This window comes from Nesoenas mayeri (assembly GCF_963082525.1).
Source record: "Nesoenas mayeri genome assembly, chromosome: 3".
Lineage (NCBI taxonomy): Eukaryota > Metazoa > Chordata > Aves > Columbiformes > Columbidae > Nesoenas > Nesoenas mayeri.
The window spans coordinates 83,408,080-83,435,928 of NC_137544.1; the positions used below are offsets into that span (position 1 = coordinate 83,408,080).

Here is a 27,849-nt window from a genome sequence, read left to right on the forward strand (position 1 = left end):
GTACTGTACCATTGGTGTCAAATCTGAACTCACATTAACAGTTAAACCTCTATTTGCTTGGACAGCAACAAAAAGAAAATGAAAAAAGAAACAAAGTAAAAATGCCAAGTAAAGAATGAGGTAAAACAGGCAGAAAAACAGTGAAGCCTTTGCAAATCCAAGCTCAAATGAGCCTGGGGGCAGTGATTTAGGGAGAGAGCCCCAGCAGTTGGTCACCCCCCTGGCAGCAGACCCGTGCCCACAGAGAAAGGAGACCCGGTCAGCCCCAGAACAGCAGCACCTGCAGCACCTGCCTTCCCACTTCCCACCACTGCTTGGTGTGCAAATACCAGAGGAAAAACACATGGCAGCACACGTGAATGCACCCACCCTGCCAGCAGAGGCCATGCTGCCTCTACCATCTCCATGGGAGCCATCCGGTGACCCCCAAATTTCTCTTGTGACCACTGCTGCTGCAAAATCCTTTTGTGTGTGTGTGTGTGTGTGTGTGTGTGTGTGTGTGTGTGTTTGAGGCTTCAATGAGCTCAAACACCAGGAGCACCAGCAGGCCCTGCCAGGGGCACCAACACCATGCAGGACGCAGCAAGACTAAATTCAGGGCTACACAGGGAACCACTTTAGAGGAAGACAAATGTAGCTGACCTGTGAAGATCTGAAGCTTAATGGAAGACAAACTCTAGAATAAAAACTCAGTCACAGCAGTAAAGCCAACTCACAAATAGTCCTTTTAAGCATTTTGTATCATCTCATTTGTATGTTATGCCTTGATGTAGTTTAATAAAATTTGGCAAGAAAATCTTCCAGCAAAATAACAGTCGAGCTGTGTTTGCATGCCCAGCAGGAGCCACACAAAGACCGATGCTCTCACTAATGTATATAAATGACTGCCTGAAGGTTGCACAGATGCTCTACTGTGCATCTGCTCTGATGATGTGGTCATTTTGAAAAGCCCTTTCCCAATCTGTTACAGAATACCTGTTTCTAGTTTCCTGACCTGGGGAAATAGGCTCCACCAACAAATGGTTTACTGATAATTGCCTCATGTTCAATCTGTTATGAATAAAATGCATGATACTCCTGCTTCACTTCGAGGAACAGTTGTGCATAAAGCAGTTGGAGAACTGACAGTAGCATTTAGGCAGGTGATAAACATGGCAATTTAATACACTTTAGAGCTTGCACTTCAGTTCTTCTGTGTAAGTCATGTGGCTTTTAACAGCTGATAAATTTTTCCCTCCAACATGGCTCCAACCTACTGTCTGTGAGCACTAATTATGGAGTAATCAATGTTAGCCCACATTCCTTGCTAAATGGTTTACGAAGAATGAATAATAAAAGCCTACTGCAAATGGAAACAGATTACCTCATTATCATAGATTCTGGGTCTGCATTCAACCATTTACTATCAAAGATAGCAAGAATTAATCCACAGTAAAATTTCTTTGCCCTCTTTAGTCAGAAGAGAGAACTGGGCATTTACTGCTTATGCGTACAGGGTTGAATGCAAGAGTTGTCAAAGATAACCTTGATCTAGCAGGTGACTAACCATAAACAATAAAAAGACAGTTTAGAATTTAAGATCACAGGGACAGAGAACTGTTGCACATATCACTATTTCAACATTATTCCATTTTTGTATAATAATATACCATAACCCAGGAGCCAGAAACGCCCCCTATAACACACAAAGCTGCAACAATACAGAAAAATGTTGCAGCATGCTGTAGTATCAACCATGTCCAGACAAGCATTCAATACTTGGTTTTTTAAAGCATCTTTTTGCTTAGTCTCAAAATCATACCCATTTAAAAAAATATCAGCAGCAGAAAAAAATCTTGATACAGTTTTACTGGAAGAAAAAGGAAAATTATAATTTTTAAAACGATGTTAAAATACAGTACGTCTGGAAAACTCCAGAGGTATTCTGTGGTATATTCTGAAGATGTGAAAAAGTATTTATGGTGGCAGAATTTAGTCCTATGTCTGCACTCATCATTGAATTATCTTTCCTGGTTTGCTTCTCTGCCTTTTTTAGATCTACATTATAACTCTCCCAGCTTCACACACTCAGGAGTTTCTGAAAATAAAAATCCATCCAGAATGAACCTTTTTCAGAATATTTTGTAGTTTAATTTATGATGAAGCGGGGGGGGAAAGTTGTTGACACTTCACTTATTGCTTCACTCCTCTTGGAAAAGTCAAAATTTTCATGAATATAATCATGCAGTGAGGAAATAGATAAAATGACATTATAGTTACTTCTGGTCATTTTGAAACTGCATCTGCTGTACTCCCACTAAGATGTAACATTGGCTGTGAGTGCTGAACGCAGAGCCCACACTACAGCAGCTGGGCAGCTTACGAAACAAGCAGGGCTACCGAAAGTCAAAAGAAGCATCTAATACCATGTGCTGAATACCACAGGGAAGAGGAAATCCTGCACATGCTTTAAGAGGATCTGCCTGAGTAACAGGAGGAGCATCGCTACGACAGTCAGTGTTGCAGCCCAGGCTGGCATGTTGTATCGGCAGCTTGGCCACCACAGGGACATTGACTCTCTGGGAGCCCCAGCAGCAGCAGTTGCTAGGGCACTGGCTTCGCTCAGCGGGGCAGCAGCTCAGAGAGGTGGCGCTCCATGGGTTTGGTCCCATCCATTGTCCTGCATCACCTGTCACTGTGCTTGAAAGGCGACAACTCTTTGGGGTTACTGATAGCAATAACCCCTTTTCCTGTGCCCTCGGGTCTGGCAGCCTCAACCTCACCTGTCTTTGAGCTTCAAGACACACAGACCTCAATCCAAAGCCAGGAGCAGATTTTTAAGCCTCTTTAAGCTAGACAAACTTGTTTGAAAGAAAAATAAAGATTATTTCATGGATTTCACTCGGTGTTACACTACCTCTCATCATTTAATTTTTCAGATGCTCTGCCACTCTTAAAGTTGGGAGGGGAAAAAAAAAAAATCTCTTCAGACAACTCTGGTAGACACAAACGTGACTTTTATCAAAAAGCTTTAAGGCAGGCTCAGAGACATCCCACAGCAAGGAGACCAATGTGAAGGGGCACCAGCCTGCATAGAGGTCACAGCTCACAGCTGAGGGCATCTATGTAACCAAGGGGACGGGCAGCATAACACCACCAGCCCTGCTCTGTGCACTCATCGAACAAGTAGAAACCAGTCTCAGACAGAAGCACTGAAGTCCAGAGCTGTTTCAAAAGGGTGGCTGGCTTTTTATTGTACCCACAGTTCTGACAGCTTTCTTGTCTGTCTGTCTGTCCAGGACTCAGGCACACCGCAGTGTTTGCAGGCAAGGTCCTCCTTGGGGGCAGGATTCAGGAGCGCTGCTCCCAGGTCAGAGAGGGATGCTTCATCTGCATTAACTAGGAAACAGGTTGTCCCAACAGCCTATTTCTATTCTGCAGAGGTTTGGTTTTGCTTGGATAAACTTCAATTTCTTTTTTTCCTGTACAGTTTCCTTCAAATGTATGTGTAGATTTGGATTTTACAGAAGATGATGAGCCAAACAACTGCAGGTGATAAAACTCAGACTTCTGTCAGAAAAAAAGAAAATGTTGATAACATTAATATCTTGTAGAGGACAGAAATGATTTGCAACTAAACTGAGCTTTGAATGCAACTAAAATAAGTATCCAACTGCTATAGAAAAACTGTCTCAGAATTATAACATTCTTACTCCAAAAAAGATAAAATTATTTCAACATATAACCAGATGTTGAAGTGATCCAATTTATTATTTGCCACTGAATATTTTTGTTATTCAATATTTTAATGTATACATTTAGCAGAATCCAAATATTTGCTATCAAACCATTCTTGGCCAGAGATACTTTATGTATGTAAAAGCTATAAAAACAATTTAAAAGGCAATCTGTTAAGGTTTCCATTGAAAATAGTGCATTATTCTAGTTTCCCTGCCTGCTTACCCATCTGAACATGAGACAGACAAGATAACATTGGCTCAAAACACAAACACTGAATGAGATAAGACATTATCATCACACTTGTAAATTTAGGGTGAACAGGATCAACATGAGTTATAATGTACAGTATAAAAGCTATGTGTTTATTACATTTTTGCCATAAGGATTGTTACTACAATAATGTTCTAGTCATTAAAGTATTATCACTTGTAAATATTAATTGCAGGCATAAATAGCTAAGGTAAATAGCCCTCAAATTGGCAATTATTTTGCAAATTATTAATTAATGCTTTTTATGTAGATTATAACCTGTTTTTTTTTTTCCCTCTATTTACTGAAAATTGGTCAGTCATAGGATAACTTTCCTTCAAAAATAAACACACCCATCCAGACATTAATTTACATGTTGTTGTTCTCTGAGATTTTTCCTCCTTTTCTAGGGACCATGTGGCAGCAGCAAAGCCAACCAATTGTAACAGATTTAAAGTGGCATTTAGCAAACACATAACTTTGCTTTTTATGAAACAGTGATAATATTATTAACACACACATTACTTTTGCTTTCTAGGATATAGTTCATAGTCAAAGTTTGATAACTGATAACTAACTAGCTTTTTGGAAGAAGTACCTGTGAACTTAAAATCACCTTGAAGCTTATAAATGTCTTGTAAAATTGTTTGTACTATCAAACCTATCTAATAAGGTCAAAGTGCACGCTGACTACTGTCAAATTCATTGTTCAATCAAGAACCAGTAAGTAAAAGGCATTAGCTCTGTTATGCTCCATTGCATTCAGTTACCTCTTTGATAACTGCCCCATGGGAGTTTATGGATCCTACATGACCCCTGTCAAAACTCAATTGACTTCTTTCCTGCAAATTCTATTAGAATTGGTCTCTGCATCACTGCCCACAATAATCAAGAGCAGAGGGACTGATTTATATATAAGCATTTTGTTTTAGTCTAACTCAACAGAATATAAAATAGATGAGGTTATGAGATGGCTGTTTAAAACAAGTCAACTGCATCCCATTCTATGCCACAAATCAAAGACGTTTTAAATCTCTAATTTAAAAAAAAAAAAACCTGGAAATTCTTCAGGAACAAGGAGGACAGGAGAGAAAAAAAGTTTTGTCTAAATATTGGCAGTTCAAAAAGTACTAGCATCCACAGAAAAAAAACACACACGCACACAAAAAACCCACAACTAATATAGTGTGCAAATGTAACTGTCCAAATGTTCTGAAGTTTACCTACAGCAAGAAGCATTACTTTTACAGAATTTAAAAGGTACTAATAGGAGCAAAACTCATTAATTTATTGAGAAAGCATGTGCTATTTCCTAGCAAGTTTAAAGATCTGGGTTAACCCTTTTTCAGACACCTGGAAATCCAAAAGAGCCCATAATCCTTCCTTCATTTTCTTAAAGCTACTGACATTCCTCAGCTATTAATATTTAGCATGGTTCAACTATTCAGCTCAGGTCATAATTTTAAGACATTACAACTGACCAACAACCTAAAATCTTCATAACATAAGACATCTCCTAACATAGAACAATGTACCTGCAATGCACAGGTTAGAAAATGTGCAAATACAACTGAACTGACATCGAGAGCAGAGCCTTGCATGGGCCAGCTTGACTATCCTGACAGCAGAACTCCTCTGCTGGTTTGTTTGAAACTGATAAATGCTTACAGTAAATGCAATAGCTACATCATAATTGTAACCAGAGAGCAACCAACCTCCCCGAGATTATAGGAAAAACCACACTGCTCATTAACCACGTAATTATCTCTACTGCCATCATCCCAATCATTAAAAGTCAAGATGCATCCCTCAACCAGGCTTGTTTCACTGCAGCTTTATGACTTAAAAAATTCATCTCTCTAAATCTAATACATCTAAAATTAAAGACAGTAAAAGTCAGACAAGCATACACAGGTTGTCAGAAAGCCACATAATCACAGAGTTTTTCTTTAAGAAGAAATCTTACAGGTTTGTAGCCAATATGAACAGAAGCATACCCCGCTGAATTCAACAATTATCCTTCCCTCAGTGGTACACAGGTGTTTAACTGAAAAAAAACTCTTGGAAGTTCTGACCAGATCAGCCAGTTACTGTTCTTTTCCACCTATGTAGGAAGTGCTTTTCAAGAAGAAATACTTCCTTGGACAACAAACTTCTCTCCCCTTGCTCCCTCTCACAATAAGCGATCTGTAGAGGCGTTCACATAGCACTCATCCAAGCTACGGGCACCGTACATGACAGCAAAGCTGCAGCACACATAGTGGAGGAGAGCGTCAGCCAGCACACTGTGCCACCCTAATCAAACTACAGCACACCCACAACCCTAGGCAAATTTCTCCACGTAATGCTTCATCTCAGCAAGTTCCAGTTGTGCATACCAACAGGGGCTCAGTGCACCCTGAGCCTGGCAGTATATACCTTCACATGACATAACCGTATTTCCTTCTGAAAACATAATTAACAAAGCAGGTGTTTCTGTTCCAAAATGCAAGCCATAGGCTAAGAAGAAAAAATACCTAGGGAAAAATAAACAACACTAAAAAGTATAAGGGCCCTAAAGTAAGAAGGATTTATGAAAGCTCCTATGCTGGCATGAATTTTAATCCATATAAGGTACAGTTACTGATACTAGTTGGGAGGAAGATTAGAACAAGAACATAAAAAAAGGCATATTTGGACATATTCAAATTGCTTGAAGTATCATGGATAGACCATTTTTTAAAAATACCTGCAGACATCTGCCACACATGGAAAACAAACAAACAAAAATCAACTAGTACTTTTATTTTAAATCTGCCTGGTAGGGAATACTTATGGGGGCTTATTAATTGCACTTATAAAATACAGTGCTACAAAGCCTGGGGTACACAAAATATTTAATATATATGCAAAACTTACTACTTTAATGGAAACAAAAAATACATCTCCTAAAAATCAGCTAAGACATAGCAGAAAAAACTACCCAGTGTCTACATATGACCATCACTACAATCTTTAAAAGAATATAGGAATATTTTAGACTGCCTATGAATCTTGGAATTATATTCATTTACTTAGAATGCCTTACACAATGGTGGTAGCGGTTGCAGCACGCCTAGAAAGACTTTGTCAAAACTTCTCACATCACCACTGTATTTTAAATACTCTGAAGAGTTATTACAAGTTTAAACCTGCTTTTTAAGGCAAAATCCTTCTACGGTGGAAGAACTCTAGATATTTTTTTAATAAAAGGAATTAAAAGAATGTTCAATCTGAATAAATGTGTTGCCCAGGACTAAATATATTACCCAGGATTAATAAACTTAACTTTTAATAGTAGAAAGATAGTTTTGCTTCAAGTTCACCCTTGAAAATGTCTCCATGTGTAATAACAGAATCAGAAACCACAGTCTTAAGTCTGGTTTTTAATGCAGGACTATATTTGAAATAACAATTGCACAGCAAAAGAAATTCTATTCTTTGGATAGCAAACTTTGCCCTTGCAAACTAATGCCATCCTTTCTAGGACAAAAAAATACTCATTGGACTCCAAAGTTTGTCAGCCTTCACTCCGTATCAAAGCCACAGATACCCAACACAGTGATTAGCACCATGTGCTAATACCACAAAGGCTGCATCATTCTCTGAATACCTGATAAACAGCTTGGCAGCTCAGTGATGAAAACCCCACAACCTAACAATGGCAAGTGAACGTAGTAACAGCACTAAAGATTAATTGCTACTTTAAAATAATATTATTCTTAGCATAGCACACAATTTCAGCTAGTCTACACTATGCAAAATTTGAGCTTTATTCTAGCAAGATTGCTTCATCTTTCATCCCTCCTGGAACCAAACCAATCTAGTTTCTAAGTTCAAGATGCATAACCTGGGCAGTAACGTAGTATTACTAGGTCTTAGGAATAACTGTTAGAAATAAACTTCAGCCTCTAAAGTATCCTGAATTTTGAGCAAACTTGAAAATGCACACCTATATTTGTATGTATTTAAGAGTTACCGCTTATGCAGACTTCTAATATAAATACACAACTGAAATGTATAAGCTAACAAAGTTTGAAACCTAACCTTGGTTTTTACTGTGTTTGTCACAAACACAACATGAAAGAGTAATTGAAAACCATAGTCCAGCTATTTGTCATTATCCTGACCCCTACAGAAGCACCTGAGAGTCCCATTAAGTGTTTACTGCAGGCACCCAGTGAATGCTGTAGCCCCATCACCAAACTCTTAACAAAACAATACCCTGCTGGTTTCTCATGAGGAAGCCCACTTACTGGTAACAGGAACACAAGGCAGAAAGAACTCACTTCTCACATGGTTCTGAAACAATTGACTCCTCTAGTGAGACAGTGCCCATAGTTCTTACCAGTAAAATCACTGCATATGATGAACTATGAATACAGATGACTTGCAGCTATAAGCATGTATGGAAGGGCTACCTGAAATCTTTGGATAAATTTGAATATATTCTCAATTATTTGGGTTGTTCTATAGGAAAGGATAACCATAGCATCAACTTGAATAATATTCCTACTAGGTTTAAAATACGACACAAAAATTAATATTAAAAAATACCATAAAAACGCATAACTGACTCTTGAGGAAAAAAGCATCCATGCAACACAAGATACAGCTAAGGAAGTTGTAAAATAAACACAAATTAAGAAACAGACCTAGGACAATTTGCATATTATGATGTCCAGATCCAACATCTAACTGAGGTAAACTCCAAGGTTTACACCCTAATTAAGCAGAAACAAAGCAGGGTTTGCTCTATTTCTTGTTTAGTATTAGCTACACATACAGTTTCTGGATAGAAGAGGAAAGCTTTGGGCTTTTAACCACACTGTGCCTAATGGGAACAGGCAGTGGGATGAGCAGAACAAAGCTTGCAATGTCACCCTGCCTTTGCAGCCCAGCAGCCGCTGTGGTGCAAAGCCGCAGCCACAATGCACATCCTGGTTCTTTAACACTAGTGAGTTACAGCCCAATCAACCCAAAAGGTCTCCCCAGACCTCCCTGCAACCATTCCCTTTCTGTCATTTCTGCATTAACCTTCCACAACGCCTTTTATTCTTGAAGGCCAGCTGGAACCTCCTGCTATTACAGGATCCTGCAGCTGGGCTGCTGACAGGGACAAGTTGGTACACACAGGCTACCTTCACTTCAACTGCCCTGGTTACCAAACGTTCCTGGATGCAACCACCGGCAACTGGAAATCGATGCAGTGAGCCAAGACAGGCGCAATGTTCATGCTGCTCTTTTGAAAGGCAAGTAGCAGAATCAGCCTTCCCCTGTCAGTTGCCTAGTCCCGAGATAGCCGAGCACAGCTGGAGTGTACGCTGCAGTCCTGCCGGTTCCCATTCAGACATCAATGGGGTGGGGAGGGTTGCGAATCCCTAAGGTACATCTTTAAAGGACATAGGAAACAGAAGGATGCATAGTATAGCAGCAGGTCAGTAACATATCCTGCCTTTTTTTAAACAGAATATGGTCTGGGGTGCTGCTAGGGAGCATGTCAGAGGGGACATTCTGACAGCTCCCCATGGGGTAGCATCCGGTTGCTTACTGAAATCCGTCCATTCTCTTGGTAATCAGAAAACAAGCTCACCTGCCCTCTGTAGAGGCAAACGGCAACAGCCATGCACATCACATGGTGCCCTTGGCTTTCAGTTCTTGAGCTCACCCTTCTGCAGACCCCTGCCCCACAAAAAACGTTACCTCAAGATAGGCACATTCCTTTTTAAAAACATTTCATTTTGTTCACAAACAACATTGGTTTTGCATTATTTTAACCTAGTTTCTCCTACACTTACAGAACGCAACTAATAACAGCTCAGCAATACTCTTCCCCTTAAAACTTACTAGTTAGCAACATACATCACTCATCAGAATTGTTACTGGTGTTTTGGCATTTGATTTTGCATCAGAATACAATTTGCTTCTTGTTAACGCAGAATGGCTCAAGACTACATGATGTCAAGTTCTCTTGTTTCATGACACAAACTAGTCTAAGGAAAATGTCACTGCAAGATTAAAAATAGTTCTGAATTGCAAAACTAAAGCTAAATAAAAGCTCTGTCCTCCTCTATGGCATAATATTACAGTAATTTTTTTTTTTTTCCATCTGGTATGTACGACAACCACTAAGATGGAACATCTTTTAACTAGAAATGACACCAAATTGACTCTGGCAGAAGACACAACTCTTGTAAAGTTCAACTCCCTTAAAATCCACAAACATATAAGAGATACCTGCCAGCAAAAACAAAAACAGCTGGCAAAATCTTTTATCATCAAATAAATATTTCCTCCTGCACGTGTGTGTCACATGATCAGGTAAGTGTTTCACTATACTTTGTATGCTTTAAATTAATTTTGAGCAACCAAAACCATTCCATAGAAAATTCTGTAATTGTAAAAATAACGACATAGAAATGAATGATGTAAAACACATTTAGTTGTTCATAGCAACTGCAGCTGATATATATAGATTTTATGCGCAGCCCATTACAACTGAACATGGATGACTGCAATGCTGCCTAATATTTTCTTAATAAAATACACAACTTAAGTATTTTTTCAGGTCACAAGTACACTTGCTATTCCAAATAATAACAGCATATGTAAATTTTGTATTCTATAATATATATTCAAAAGGGATTTTTTAAAAGCAGAATCTGCACAGTTTTTTCAGAGCCTGACTCAACCTTCATGTTTTTAGATCTCCATAGTCATTTTGTTTCTCATTAGCCATTTCATTTCTTGGCTGGCAGAATAATCATCAAATACATCAAGCTTCAACAGCCAGACCAAGTAAATAATTATTTCTTGGACATGTACAGAGGTTTAGATTACAGCTAGTCTGTGCAGAAGTAGTTTTAAACAGTTCAGCATCATAAAGAAAAGACTGGTTCCAAATTTAAGACAGCTAAAATTGACCATCTTCTAGCCACAGTGGCCTATATTCGTTGTTCACCTTCTGCTGGACAATTCCAAATGAAAAAGATCTATCCTGTGAAGATAACTCTGCATTTCAAGGTTGAATATCCTTCCTCATCTGCCAGAAAGATACTGCAAGCACTGAGGGCCTGTTTACATCTGGGGGAGAACCTCCAGATTAAAGCCAGTGAATATCTGAACAAGGCACCAACCACAGTTTATGCAATCAGCATGACTGGATTCCCTCCTCCTCTTTCCATTTACAAATTTCAGTTACCTTCCCAGCTGGGTTGGGTTTTTTGAGTAACTCTCCAGATCTAACCTCTAGAAAATGTCAGCCATGCAGTGTCATAGGATGGGATCAATCATGAAGAAGGAATGAAGAGACTTAAATACAACTGCATCAACAGTAGCAATAACAACTCATCAAAATCTAGAAAAAAATTTAGGAAAAAAAGAGGGGGGGCACGCATCTAAAGACATAAATAGATAATCTGTGCCATTACTGAAAACCTCTCAGCATTTGGCTATTTAATATACAAACATTAAGAAGAACAGTCTAATGTTTTTTGGTACCAAGAGTGATCCATATCTTTTATCACAAAATGTTACACAGAATAGTTAACAAGAGCGGAGGGGAACAACACACAAGTATACCTTCTTTTGGCATATACTGTACATAAATCAGGATTTAAAATTAAAACTTGATTTTTTAAGCATCCAAATCCAGAAGTAACTTCAGCAAACGAATTCACAGAATCACAGAATGTTAGGGATTGGAAGGAACCTCAAAAGATCATCCAGTCCAATCCCCCTGCCGGAGCAGGAACACCCAGATGAGGTTACACAGGAATGTGTCCAGGCGGGTTTTGAATGTCCCCAGAGAAGGAGACTCCACAACCCTCCTGGGCAGCCTGTTCCAGTGCTCTGTCACCCTCACTGTGAAGAAGTTTCTTCTCAAGTTTAAGTGGAACCTCCTGTGTTCCAGTTTATGCCCAGTGCCCTTGTCTTACCATTCGTTGTCATCAAGAAGAGCCTGGCTCCATCCTCGTGACCCTCACCCTTTGTATTTTTGTAAACATTAATGAAGTCACCCCTCAGTCTCCTCTTCTCCAAGATAAAGAGACCCAGCTCCCTCAGCCTTTCCTCATAAGGGAGATGCTCCACTCCCTTAATCATCTTTGTTGCCCTACGCTGGACCCTCTGCAGCAGTTCCCTTTGCTTCTGGAACTGAGGGGCCCAGAACTGGACACAATACTCCAGGTGTGGTCTCACCAGGGCAGAGTAGAGGGGAAGGAGAACCTCTCTCGACCTACTAACCACCCCCCTTGTAATACACCCCAGGATGCCATTGGCCTTCCTGGCCACAAGGGCACAGTGCTGGCTCATGGTCATCCTGCTGTCCACCAGCGCCCCCAGGTCCCTTTCCCCTGCACTGCTCTCTAACATGTTGTTCCTCAACTTATACTGAAACCTGGGGCTGTTCCTGCCCAGATGTAAGAAACTACATTTGCCTTTGTTATATTTCATCATTTTTTCCCCGCCCAACTCTCCAGCCTGTCCAGGTCTCTGGATGGCAGCACAGCCTCCTGGCGTGTCAGCCACTCCTCCCAGCTTGGTGCCATCAGCAAACTTGCTGACAGTGCACTCTATTCCCTCATCCAAGTCATTGATGAATATATGGAACAGTACTGGTGCCAGTACTGACCCTTGAGGCACTTCACTAGATACTGGCCTCCAACTGGACTCTGCCCCATTGACCATGACTCTCTGGCTTCTTCCCTTCAGCCAGTTCACAGTCTGCCTCACTACCCCATCATCCAGATATCTTTTGTGTGAAACTAAGCATGCAATTAAAAAATCTGAGCACACTACCAAGTCTTTTTAGACCTGTTAGCTTTAATGTTGAGTATGTAAAGTGAGTTTAGGGGAAACAAGAAATGCAACTAAAAACTGTTGCTGAAGACAAAAAGCAGTGTTTTTGTCTGACAGAGAAAAGTTAATTCTTTTTCCTGGATAATTGTTGTGCTAGGCTATTGCTAGAAACAAACCAAAGTTATTTTAAGTTAGGTTTTCTCCAGACATATTGACCTAAAAAAAATAAACAAACAACAACAACATCATACTACCCAGTTATCTTCTTGCTTCTGTGATCAATGACACATTTTATTAAGGCTTTTTATATTTTAACCCTATTTCCATATATAAAAACAAGTTTTCCCATTCTTTTCAATTTTTTAGTCCTGTTAAATTTTTGTTGACTCTTATTACTGGTTAAAAAATTTAAAAATGAGGAAAAGGAAAAGTCAATCTCTCCTCACATATAAAACATTCATACAAAACATTTCAGTGTCTGAAAACAATCATACAAAAAAGCCAATCTTGAAATAAAAGCATGACTCCTACCCTAACACCAGCATATGAATCAGCAGAGACTACCATATTTCATGTGGTGAAACTTCTTTTGTCCTTCTACTAATCTAGTGTAGTTTCAGATGAGTGTACGGTATAGCAGCACACAAGAGATCATTTTTAACCATGTCTATTGCAATCACATCCATTTACATCCTCTTCAAACTGCATTTGATCCTCTCAGATGTTCATTCCCTGGGCTTCTGCTGCCCACCTTCACCAGGAGCAGCTTCTCCTCACCACAGCAACATGTCCTGGAAAAATTCTTCATCTGGTTGGAAAATCACTTTGTTTACATGACAAACCAGGACTTATCAGCCCCTCCTGAGAAAACTCTTTGGCACTAGAGGACCCTGAAAAAACAGGCCCCAGAGGGTCTTGGTTGGGGTGAAGGTCCAGGTACTGACAGGGAAGCCCAGCTCCTGAAGATGCCCAGGGCCAGGCTTTGCTTGTTGCATGTAATCCAGAAATAAAGCATGGAGCCCCTGACCTCCACCCCAAGCACCCAGAAATACCTACCTGAGCACCACCTAAATACCGCTCTTCAGGTGTCTAAAGCAAAGCCCCAGAAGAGCAGCTGCACTGACATTCCCTGCCCAGTGCATGGTTAATAAGCTTACAATCTTTCTGCGTGAGGAGGAGGAGGAACATCTGCTTTCAAGTCAGTCTGCTGCTGAAATGGGCTAGGGAATTAAACTGTAGAACTAGAAAACATCACTTCTCATGGACAGTGCTAGAGGAACTGCAATCATGTCAACATAAAACATTTATGCTAACTGTAGATATACAATGAAAGTCAACTTTCTGTCAATGAGGTTCTGCCAGGACACTGTGCTGCAAAGTAGATGAAAAGCCTAATGTGAAGCAAGAAAAAAAAATAGTCTAAATGTTGTAATTTTTTTCCAGTAACTGCTGTGACATTTTTAAAATAGAATAAAAAAGAATTTTTATATGAAGGATTCCTCCAAAAGCCCGATATTGTAGCCATTACTGTACGAAGCTTTGTGGTAAATCTCATTAAGCATCATAACAAATTGATGGTCTATCACCACCATATTAGGTTGTAGTACACAGTGCCAGCAGTAACTTTACTGCTATAATAGAACTTGTTTCCCCAAATGCACATCATATTTATTTGCTAAATATATCCTCAGTAACTGTAAAATAAAAATCAAGACGGAATTAATGGATGTTTTTAAATTAACTTAAACTAGAGTTGGTTGGGAAATATCCTCTTGAAAATAAGAACTAAATTATTTAGAGATTTAAAACAATTTTATATTTATTTCACTATAAGATAAGTTTAAGAGAACACACTGTTCTTCCAATTAAAATTAATCCAGTGTTTTTTATAGAATAAGAAGCATACATATACATAAAACCAAAACACACATGAACAAAAAAATGCACATTTGGAAAATACTAATTCTAGGAGACATATGAGTTCAAAAAAACCAACAAAACTTTTTCTCTATTAGAAATTCTGATAGGTGATAATTGTAGGAGTGAGTCCACAGAGATTTTGTTGTTCCTGATTGTGAACTTGCATCCCCAGCAGCAGTAAACAGGACAAACACACATCAAGGACAAACTTCACTTCATAGCTACAAGCCTGGGAAAAACTAGAGGTCATTTATTGCCACCAGTCAGAACAAATACTAAGGACTCATCACAAGATAAACCCAAAACACCTGCTCTACTAAAAGCTACTAAACTTGTGGTAAAATCAGAAGCATTTCAAAGGTGAGAAAAGTTTTAACAACATCTGCTAGCAGAACAGGGCAGGATGGCGGGGGAGGTTCTTGTTGCAGACACCTGTGGGAAAGCACAGCCTGGGATGACATTACCAAACCTACAACCACCCATTAAACATTGTCTTAAGGCAAAAATCCTCCACAATGAGCTTATGTATGCATTATAGTTTGTAGCTAGGTTATTATCCGCAATAAAGTGATAACCATTCATTAACTTCTGAGCATATGAGACAACTGGCAAGCTATTTCATGCCTGAAAGAATTTACAGCAAAAGGGAGAGAAGTAAACACCCAGCACAGGTGACTTTGTATCTGGAAAATAAAATTAATATTTTAAAATGCTGTTACCTTCCAGCTGTAAAATGGATCAACATCAAGATGTCCCCAAAAAATGCAGCTTTTAAAACAGATACTGAATCTTTATGTGCTATTGAGCAGAAAAGCAAACAATCTTTCAATTAATAACAAACAGCTATTAGTAAAGTATTTTTAGTAGAAATGAATTTTATAATTAAAGCCTATATGAACATATGAAAATGAGTTCCAAATCTGTGCTTCACAAGCAGCCCTAACTACAAGGGCCATAAAATAGTATGTGTACAGACAGTTACAGCTTACAAGACTCCATGGAGGGAGGTTAAAAACAAGACATGAAAATTAAAAATTAATAATTCTACAGTACAGTTGTTCTGAACATACGTATTCCCAAAGTCACAACTCTAAAGGCTAAAGACAACTCCAACTCTAAGGACAAGGAATTTGGCTCCATAATTATTTCTGAAACATTTGAGAGTTCTGTAAATTATTTCATCTGCCTCAGAGCACATTAATAAGGGAAGGAATGCTGCAGAATTGACCACAGCCCTATGCCAGCTCCCCACAGCAGAAAGCCAAACATCACTGTATTCCATGCACACAAAACACATTGCTGAGAGCTACTTGTTCAGAGGCAGAATGTGCCCTTTAATAGTGCGATTTCTCCTGAGACTCAGCAACAAGACAAGAAGCTAAAACCAGCTTTGAAACAGGATATTCAGAATTGCAGATAATGTCCATGTCCATGGGTTCAGACTGTGATACCTACAGCTCTTCTGCCACCCAGTAGCACAACCAGCCCAATGCCACCGTGCAAACAGCCCTGGGCTCCCCAGCTACGTGTCCAGCCTTGGTGCTTCCAGCCCACAGCTCTCCTGGCCAAATACGAACACACAACTTTCTACTGCCCAGCACAAGATCTAGTTCCCTCCATGCTGGTTTGCATACAGGTTCCATTAAGAAATCCTGGTCATTTCAAACATTTGTCTCCTTAAGATGCTTCTCAACTTCAGGAAATTCAAATCTTGTACAGAAATTATTAATCTCTTCCCAGCCTTGTATTTTTCACTTCCTCTTCATTCTTTTAAATGTTCCCAGAAGTCACACAGAGAGGCCAAAACCCTGTAACTTTCTAGGGAAAGGAAGGAAGTACTGTAGGTCTCACCTTCTGAAATCCCTCCAAGATTTTTACACATCCATGCAAAAATCAGAAAGCATGTTTCATAACCCTCCATACCATACACGTTGTTACTTTAACTTCTATCCGCTAAATTCTCTCTTTGATTTGGTGATTTATATCACATCATCATCCATGGCAGAGCAATACTTTAAAAAACTGACAGGTACTTCCTTTACAATCAGTTTTTCTCAGAAACATCCAATATCCCTCTTGCTTAGGGCAGCTCTCTAGGTTATGTCTCTTGAGCCCATCTCAGGTAAACAATTTTTCACACTGATGTTTTCTTTGGTCTGTTATAATTCAGATTCCACTGGCCCTTTTTCTGTTCTTCTGTAGTATCGGTTAAGCTGCTTTTTATCTACACACAGACTTTTTCTCGGCCCAAGGGCAAGCAACTTTCACAGCTTTGGAAGCTGGAAGGAACCATCCTATGATCTAGCACCATACCATTCTGATCTGGCAAATTGCTCAGGCCATAAAGTTTCACACAGCAAAGCTTTCAGCTCTGGCAGAATTAGGACATATTTTAGCTATTTTACAAAGCCCTGTAAACTCTAAAAACATATATAAACCTATTGCTGGTGAACTTTTTCCTAGTAGTAGTTTTACATTTATAGCAGATATGCCTTCTGCTACCTATAAACACTTTTTAAGATGTTCAAGCAGGCTACAGGTCAAATATTGCTCTTAAGGTGATATACAAACACATAATTAAAATATTTTCTATTTTACATGCAATCAACAACTTTTAAGTATATGGGTGAATACAATAAACTTCAAATCTCTCTCTCAAGCAGGTAAACAGTGAAAGACCTTATTCAGTTTCACAGATGAAGCCAACAGCAAAGCAAGGGCTCTAATCCTCCAATTCTATATCTAAACTACATCACCATCCTTCCTCTGTTAAGGTTCTCATACATGCATTAAAATATACCTATCAGCTGAGACTATCTTAATTTTTTTCTTACACAAGCAGGACAAATTAAAAATGAGGTGAGCACTGCCATTCTTTGCTTTAATTGATCCTCTATCCCAAGTTGTGTTCAAAGGCTGTCTACAAAGGCCTGATCTGATGGCAGAAAGGGAGAGAAACAACAACCAACCTTTACAAGTGAGAAATCTTACAACAGCCTCTTCAGATAAAAACATAAGTGACATGTATTATTGCAAAGCAAATTTCTATATAGGCAGGGAGCAGGAACAAAAGGGTAAACCTTTTGTGAAATACTGAATTAAAAAAACACACACACTCACCCCACAGCAATACAACTACTTAAATCTTGATAAATACAGTAACTTCCTAATCAATTAGAAGTTAGTTGAATATGTATTTCAGCACACACACCACCTTCCACACATTGCTTGTTTTTTGATCATAAATCCTATACGGGGCACTAGCTCAGCACAAGTGAATCCAGCCTGTGTTATAATTTATATAGATGCATCAGCATTCTGCAGTCAGCACAAGTCTTCAGTAGAAAGTCCATTAAACAATCCTACCCCAAACTTCCACCAAGTCTTCAGAGGAATCTAATTGTTTTGCATACAATGCTCAGCTTGTCCACGCTCCTTATGGAGTTTCATTAGAAATCTAATTTAAGCAGTTTTGACTTATCAGAACACACAATAAGGCACTAACCATATAAAATGGTTTGTGTAATTCAATCAAAATGACTGCCAAAGGCTATTAAGTGTCAGCAAAATCCACACATGAGCAATATACAGACTGACTATGTTTAATAAAAATACTAAGTATCTATTAGAAGTGGCACGATTAACTTGTTTCAGTAACTGGGCTGCTAACTAAGAGCCTTTATAACTCTTTTGCTATTATATGGCTGACCTGTCACTCTTTTCAGTGTTCATCAGCACAAATCTTCTCACCGTCTCAGCCGCAGAAAGGGACATTATTAGAGTAAGATACTATTCTGTGCTTATTTTGAGAAATAAAAGCAAAACCAAAGTCTTTACAAAAAGATAACAATTCTGTAATCAATTTTATTAAACATAAAATATGTTTCATTGCTGTATCTGTTTTATACCTGATATCATATATATCTTGTGTGGATTACTGCATAGCCTCTTTTTTCCTAGGGCAAAAACTTCTGATAAATCTATCATCAGATGTTGAGTTTCATACAGTATTTCAATAAATTGTGTCCACAGCTATTCTACCTGTTGTATAGCAATATCAGTAACACCATTTTAATATGACAAGTGGATAAAATTTGTAAATAGCGAGTAGCCAGTCTCAATTGCTAAAACAAACATATATGAACCTAAGTCTCTGAAGTGGGTTTCTGTGCCATTTCAATTTTTCTTTTTAATCTCTCAGTCTTTTTTTTCCAGAAATCGAGACTAAGATACTTTCAACAGCTCGTGCACTTGGAGTTAACGCACTACAGAGATCAAAGTCAGCTACGCAAAGTACAGACCCACATTGATACTCACCCAACACTGAGAACATTTGGATCCAGAGTTGGATTAAGAAAGTCAATTTTTTTCAGAGGAAATTGAGCTACAGTGCACTAGCCTGGCACAAACATTTCTCATCACATACAATATTCAATAAAGATGCCTAGCACAATGATATGCAAAGGGGTACTTGAATTTGCTCCTCAGACATAGACAAGCTGCATAAAAACTGAAGAGGTAAAATTTGTGAGATATACTTTTATACATAGCAAGTGTTCCTCAGAACACCACGTATTTCAGAAGGAGCTGCAAGTTCTGTTTCTGTGATGGAAAATAGTGGCCAGGCCACAGAAAGAAGAGTTGCTATAGTTTGTCTTATCAGAACAAAGTAGTACCTTAAAAAAAAAAAAGATTAAGAGATTAAACAGAACTGGCCACAATACTGAGCCCTGGGGAACAACATTTGTGACCGGCCACCAACTGGATTTGGCTCCATTCACCACAGCTCTTTGGGCCCAGCCATCCAGCCAGTTCTTTGTCCATCACAGAGTCCACCCACCCCAGGCCATGAGCTGCCAGCTTCTCCAAGAGAATGCCGTGGGATATACTTCAGTAAGGCTTTTGACAGTGTAAGTACACAACATCCACAGCCTTTCCCTCATCTACTAGGTGGATCACTTTGTTACAGAAAGAGATCAGGTTGGTCAAACAGGACCTGCCTTTCACAAACCCATGCTGACTGGGCCTGATCATATGGTTCTCTTGTATGTGCTGTGTGATGTTACTCAAGATCATCTGCTCCATGACCTTGCCCAGCCCTGAGGTTAGACTGACAGGGATGTAGTTCCCCAGATCATCCTCCTAGCCCTTCTTGTAGATGGGTGTCTGAGAAACCCCAGAAATCCTCACTCTTGCACAGGGAAACCCCACACACAAGCACCCAGAAACCCAGGACAGAGGGACCCCAGAAACCCTCACCCTTGCAAAGGGAAACCTCCTGCCCCAGCACAGAGACCTACCCAAGACCCATCACAGAGAGACTGCGGGATCAGGTGCTCTGAGACTCAGAGGCCAAGAAGATAATGCTCTTCCAAAATATTCAGTCTTTAATTTCACTAGCTAATAGCAGAACAAGCTCTGAGCTCAAGGCCTAGCTAAGATGATAAACAGCAAGCTAAATATTGCATGAAGAGGGGATTACAGCTTGAGTTAGCATAGGCATTACTCACTCGTGCTCAACCAGTTGTGCCACTTGGAGCCAACCCTGCAGTCATCAGGACACCCTTGGGAATTATTAAAAACTGTACCCTGGCCTGTAAATAAAATCTCCCACTCAGCTGCAGAAAATTACAGTTGCAAGAATTAAGCACAGATCCTGAAGTAAGTAAAATCAGTGACAACAATAAAGTCAGAAAAATAAAGCACTCCTATGTAACCAAGATACCAGCTAAAAATAAAGTGTTTTCTTTGTGGTAAGAAACAACAGAAAATGTCTGCAGGGCTTCTTCTCCTGAACTGAAAACTAACACTAGGAAACAGTTCTCAGGAAGTAAAGCATGGTAGAAATATGAGTGGATAAAAGAACGAAGGTGGGGCCTGACTGCACAGGACTAACCCACGCTACAAGGTGGAAAAACTCCTCCACACACACTTACCACAAGCAAAGAATATTCATACAGAACGTATTACTACTTTAAAACATTAATAGTATGGACTACACTATGCAGAAAAGAAACAATGTAATGTGTGGAGTGCAGATACATAGTAAAGCCTAAATTCAGCTGGATTTACAGGAAACTTTAAATACAGTCACAACAGAGTAAGTCCTGTAGGGAATATTAAGGAATGGCTAAACCTAGAGTTTTATTTTCCATAAAAATCAGACACAGCAATAAACACTTAACCTGGGACAACGCAACGCAATGCAAACTCTGGGGAATTTCTCCTCGAGGCACAGGAGGTCATCAGTTGGTCATGGAGGGGTATGACTGGTGCTATGATCGGAATGCAGTAACAATTTGCAGTGCTCCAAACTACTGCTACCTGTAAAGAGATTTTAGACCTGTACAGTATTGCCATGGACCATATGTTGATCTAAAGAAAACATGAAGAGCAACAGTAACTCCAAAGTGTCAGAAAATCTTTAACATTCAAACTTGTTTTCACATGGACCAAAAGATGTGCCATATTCAAATACAAAGCCTCTTGTCATCAACAACTGTAATCGCTTTAGAATGAACCAGTTCATTGCATGCTGAAGCAACATTGTTGGTCAAGAAACCAGTTCCTAGCATAGCGCTATTTGCAGTTACTTTTGCTTTCTCTGAGAGACTGCAAATAATAAGATGTAGACATTAACATCTCATGAATACATTTAACTTTCCATTTAGCTATAGCTTTATTCAGCATGACTGTAGATAAAGGTAGCAGCAAACAATCATTACAGCTTAAAGAACATCTTTAAATAAAGTACCAAGGCCTCACATTTGTTCTGAAACTGTTTTATTTTCAGGGAATACTGTTTAATTGTTACATTACATTATGTAAGGAATTTTTAAAACCTGTTATTCAAGTCTACGAACAACCACAGAAATACAATAGTCTACAAAAGAAAAAGAAAAGGAGGGGTTTTATATAAGTAAATGATAAAATAGGGGTATTGCAATTCATGGAAAGTTAAGAAAGAATCTATCATCAAATAGTAGTTTTCCACATTTCAGTATTCCCGTAGAAGTAAATACAAGTATACCAGCAACACCTAGAGCAACAAAACAGTATGTTTCCAATAAGGTAGCTTTTAAAGCTCTCTCTGTATTAACCAGCAACAGAAATATTTGTCAGAAGAGACAGTGTGGATTTCATAGCCTCATGCATTACAGGAAGATCCACATATGCTAAATTTCTACCTGCTTAAAGAAAGAGCATCCTTTAGTTCATGCCCCCTGACCACCCAGCACAGCTGGAGGCAGCAGAACCCAAGCACTCTTGCTGAGAGACACTCTCTTTGGTACTTAAGGAAGTGTCTGAGGTTTGTTAGTGAATGACACCACTTTTACTGAGAAATCTTCATTGCTACAGAACCAAAATAGTCAGCTCCTTTCCCAGCCTCCCAATTGCCAGTGCAAGAGGCAGACTGGGAGGGATAAGGGCTGGCTGTCCTCAGCCAGGGCCACCACCATGGTACAAAAGATCATACAGTCACAACCATCCCCCTCGTCACTCTCCTTCTGAATCAAACCCTGCTTCTATCTACTTAAACTATTCCACGCTGTGATTATAGCATAATGGTATTTTTGTACCTTCAGGATAAAGCACTCCATAGTTTAACAATGGTATGCAACTTCCCTTATGATTATTCAAATAATAACAAAAATATAAACCAGCACCTATTTTAAGTGTGCGTCTGTGCCAAAGACACAGTACTGCAAGCACAGTCCTGAATGTAAAGGTGTGTCCATCTGGCTATTTTTAAGCCAGGTAAAATACAACAAGCAGCACATAATCATTTGTAATTGTCCAACTATTTACCAGATTCTTGGTTATATTTTCCATACTGCTGCCATGGCTAGTTTACAAACAGTCCTAACTTATGTTTTTCCTCTCTCTAGGCATGTTTACAAAAGCTACAGTCATACAAAAACACATTCAGACTTCCTCTTATTCTGTTACTGGAATCTGAACCTCTCTCCTTAACCAAACAAGAAACACTCTTGTTTTTTTATTTCATAGTCTATATATAATGTCATACATCCCCTGTTCTCAATTATTCACTTTTCTTAAGTGACTCTTTCCTTTGAAGGCATAAGTAGCACAGCATTTGGAAACAGGCTAGTGTTACCTCTTTCTCCTACTTTCTCTGAGACACAGATCCTAGAAAGTTTGCATGTTTGTTCTCAAGTGTCAACCCGGAATTAAATTTTCTTGCAGTAGATTCTTTTAAACACAACCCATCACAGAAATGTTCTGTAAAAAGGAGATAGACACCAAAAATCATAATTGGCTTCCACTTGTATTTTGACTCCAGTTCTGTAACAAATTTGGTATATTTTCAATTCAAAATCTGAAAGTCAGAGCATGCAGTGCCACCACTGCCACGTACCTTGCAGAAAACTCAACCAGCATGAATTAGTGGCCAACACAACATCAAATACTCAGAGGAAGAGAATTGCCAAGCACTGAGATGCCACTTCTGCATTCACCTACCAGACAAAGAGCATCTTTAAAAGCCATGTAAAGATTAAACAAGCTGAGCAAACTGAGCAATACCACCAGCTCAAACAGACAGCCCGATACACCAGCATGTGCAAGCAAACTTTGCAGTGTTAAATTGCCCTACATTAAAAATCTGTACTGATTTAAGATTATTTTGTGAAATCAAGAAGTAACTGGCTACATCCAGATTTTAATGGAACTTCTAAACTGATGAACTACATAAAAGCAAATTTTAATAAACCATAAAACTAAAAACATAGTACCAATTAATGGCAGGGAAAAAAGTAGAATCTTTTCCTTTAAACTTAAAAATTTACGTAAGAAGTTCAGAATATTGGTACTTTCTCATCTATTCTGGTATCATCTATAATCTCATGCAATATTTACAGCAGAACTCTAAACATTTAAGCAACCCAAGTATTCCAGTGTTTGCAGTACTTTGCTTTTTTAAGGAAATAAAATTTAAATCATCACACTCACTTAACTGCAAACCTGGCATCTGACCCTGCCAAGACAATAGGCACTATAATCAAAAGTAAGATCATTAATAACCCAGAGAAGTAAAATCTACAAGGACAGATCAAGCACAACTCCTGTGAAAGGACAGACCTTTTCTACCTTGCCTGAACTCTGTGAGGGTGTCAAAAAAAAACATATGAATAAATGGGACCCACTGAACATCACATAATTGTTGAAAGGTTAAATGAAGCTCGATTGTGAGGGACTGAAAGGTCATTCTATAGGCTGATAGCTAGGTAAACAATGATGAAGAAAAAAAATAAGGTGTAACAATCACTTTCCCGAAGAGTGAAAGGTGATGAAATCCTCTGGGGGTCACTGCCAATTATCTTTATTCACTGTCTTTATCCATTTCAAGTAGAATACAGTGAAATTCCCTAAGTTTGTAAATGAAACAGCTTTCTTTACCTCCTCAATCCTGCTACATAAACTGGTACTAAGCTGCACTGCCACCAATCCTATATTAGCAAGGTATTAAAGCATGGAAGAAGCCATAGAGAAAATTTTAATTAACAAGACAGGAAGAATCTTTTCTGTTGCTTTCCCCAGTAAGTTGTTGGAAGAAGATGCTGGCCATTCAAATCTTGTCAGACCTCCATAAAAGCACAAACAGCATGTTGTCAGCAAGGCACTGCGCCTAACACACGACATCATCTGTTCTCTCAAGACACTGCTTCCACAGAAATACATACTGCCAACAAATACTTTTTATCAAAATTTATATTTCCAAGGAAATCTTTACTTTGTACCCCACTTCAGAACACTGTTTTAAAAATTGCTAAAGGAATATAGTTGAAAACAGCTATGCTATCATATCAAATCAGCTATAGCAGAATATTTTAGCCCAGTTTTCTATTTAAAAAAAAAGACAACAACAAACCACACACCACACAAACACCATGAGCCTGTTTGTTAGAAAATAAAGTATTATCTCTGAAATAGGGAATCACAAAAGCAGGGACAATTACCAAAATCAAACACCTGGTCTACATGCAGAATAGCCCTAGTAACACTGACCAAAAATTTTTATTCCACTATATAAATAGTATCAACAGCCCAATAAAGTAAGGAACGGATGTTAATCTTTCTACTGGTAGATGCACTAACTATATGCATATAAACACTTCAGTATTTTAAATCCACAATAATATTCACTTAACTGAGATAAGACTAAGCACAACTACTGCACTACTCAAGCTTTCCTCCCTCAATCTGAGCAGCAAACTCTGTCCCCAGCAGCTGACCTTACCCTGGTTGGGCACCTCAGCCCCTTGCTGCAGGATTCAGCCAAGGTCACACAATAAGTCAGCACAACAGCAAGTCTGTGACCCCAAATCCTGAGGAGACCAGGCTGCCTCTCAGCAGGCAGTCCAGAAATAAGATATTCTGCACATCATCACCCATCTTCTGGCTCACCCAGCACTTCCCACACTGCCAAAAACAGTGGATGTATCCAACAACATTTACTACTACAAGCTTGGAAAAGTATGGAATTACATTTCACAGTATAAAGCCTCAAACATTAATTTCATATGTAATAAGATTGCTAACATGCTAAGCAAGTTTCAAGCACGGACTTCTTTATCCCAATTTGTGTTCCTGCACTGCCACCTAAAGATCAGAGTGAAAAACAGGAACAGTAGCAAAGAACACAACTTCTATATGTAGTCTTGAAAATGAGCATTAATGGTTTTTCTGATACCTCACTTTCAACAAAGATCACACTGTGTGTTAAATGAAAACCTGCTCAAGAAGTTCAATTCACATCCCACTTCAGCGGTGCTTCACCATTTTTCCCAATTCCATATATTAAAAGAGAGACCTATGTACAGATACATGTATCACACATTAATTCAACAGTCCATTGAATAAGAAGCCACTGCCTTTGTTTAGATGAGTAATAAGAAAGTCAGCTTTCACAGTCCTAATCTACAATTCTGTCTAGCCACAGTACATTTTGCAATGGAAGCCAGATTGGTGGAAAAAAAAAATTTAACTTCCTTATTTAACTACTCAAAAAAAAAAGGACAAACTTCCACAAATGCATAACCCTTCATGATATACCAGTTGGTGAAATCACTATGTCCCCCAAGAAACCTTGTCTCGGTCACACTTCTGCAGCCAAACACCTCAGATTCATTTTCATTCCACCTGTTGCCGCACTCAGCCTCCCTGCTCAAATCTGCAGCCTCTCACAACTTGAAGTTGAAAAGGTACAGGCAGCCACCACCCCAAAGGGCTCTGATATCCCAAGTCAGACTTCACAGACACATTAGCTAAAAATCTCTTTTAGGCTTTTGTTATTGTGTTTGTTCTTTTAACATGCTGAGGTTAGACACAAGTGCAACCTTGAACACATTGTCAAATTTTTCAGTGGGAAAATGAGGATCATAGTTATTACTTTAAACGGAACCCGAGGTGACATGTAAGGACACAGCAAAACACTGGGAACATTTCAATAAACATCAAATACTCACAAAAAGAAGAAAAAAAAAAAAACACACCACCACAAACACAAAAAAGCAGTATTGTGCCTCTTCTTCAAGTCTTGGTAGCTATACGTGGTTTTGGATCACCTACCAATATGTTTCAGGTGTTACTATAGAGATCTCCTACAAACAAGTCTGTCACAACCTGTCTTGCTGGAAAATTACTCTAAGGGTAGAAGACAGTTACCTTTTCTTTAAACAAACACTTAAAACTACTGTGGGCCTTGTCAGTTTTCACTCCTAAGGGTCTGGGGGAAGAAGAAAGGCATTTGTTCAATGCATGTCTCAAAACCATGTGCTCCTTACACGAGATAAAAGTGCAGGGGATGGGAAACTCAACCACCTCATGCTGCTGTCACTCCACGAACACCAAGGGCAGAGCGGTCCACAGCAGGGAATAACACCAGGGCCACACGGCTGGCTTCCTTGCCGGGCTACAGCGGGTGACAACATCAACCTGCCCACAACGGGTACTGCAGAGCAGGACGGGGACAGGCACACCGTTCCCCCGCCCAAGGGGGCTCCTCACCACGGCCAGTCCGAGGGGGGCTCGCGGGGGCCAGGGGCGGCAGCAAAGCCCAGGAAACCTCCGGCCAAACCGCCCGCGCCCGGGGAGAGACGCCCCGGCAGAGAAGCATCTAAAGAAGCCTCACTGAGAACAGGGGAGAGAAGCGGCAAGCCGCGCACCGCAGCCCCGGCATCAGCTGCCCGCCCGGACAGCCGCAAAGAGAAACACCCCGACACCGGGCACAGAGAGACCGCACCCCGGAGAGAGAAACGCCCTTTGCCCCGACACAGAGAAAACCCCCGAGACACAGCCCAGAGACACCCCCTCCCGCCCCCAGACCCGGCACAGAGGGAGCTCCCTCACGAAATGGAGACCGCACCCCGAAGAGACAAACCCCCGTCCCGACACAGAGAAATCCCGAGACCCAGCACACACAGACGCCCCTCCGTCCGACACAGAGAAACCCCCACCGTCCCGGCACAAAAAGTCCCCCTGAGACCCCGCACAGACAGACCCCTCCTGGAGAGAGCAACCCCCGCCCCGCCATAGACAAACGCCCCCGTCCACATATAGAGAAACCCCGCCCGGGCACAGAGTGACCCCCTCCATTCCGGCACAGAGAGAAACCCCTCGCCCAGAGAGACCCCCCCGTCCCGTCCCAGCACAGAGTGAACTCCCAGCCCCGGTACAGAGTGACCCCCGGCCCGTGCACAGAGAAACGCCCTCCGTCCCGGCACAGAGTGAGCACAAGGCGGAGAGAGAAACCCCCGCCCCGGCACAGACAGACCCTCCGAGACCCGGCACACAGAAAACCCCACCCCGGAGAGAGAAACCCCCGCCCCGCTGCCCCGGCACTGCCCCGCCTCAGCGGAAGGGGCGGCGCTGGCCGGGCGGAGCTGGCGGGAGAGGCGGTGGTGGCTGCTCTTGCTGCTCGTTCCCTCCCTCACTTCCTTCCTCTACCCGCCGGTACCTGCGCAGGCAGCGCTCGCACACGCCGCCCAGCCGCTCCTTGGTGACAACGTAGGCGAAGGGCTCGGCGCGGAACAGCAGCTCTCCGGGCCGCACCCGCCGGCGGGCGCGGAGGCCGCTGCCCTTGCCCGGACTGGGGAACCGCTCTAACGCCACCGCCTCCAT

The 27,849-nt window shown here is 40.4% G+C and overlaps 1 protein-coding gene across 1 annotated transcript in view; it reads right to left on the minus strand.

The window, feature by feature from the left end:
* SMYD3 (SET and MYND domain containing 3) overlaps nucleotides 1-27,849 on the minus strand; it is a gene marked incomplete at both ends in the record, with an annotated part of 396,188 nt that extends 368,339 nt beyond the window's left edge. Inside the window, one exon of the mRNA XM_080341956.1 lies at nucleotides 27,686-27,849. Within this exon, the coding sequence (XP_080198082.1) occupies nucleotides 27,686-27,849 (164 nt within the window). The remainder of the gene's footprint in view (nucleotides 1-27,685) is intronic.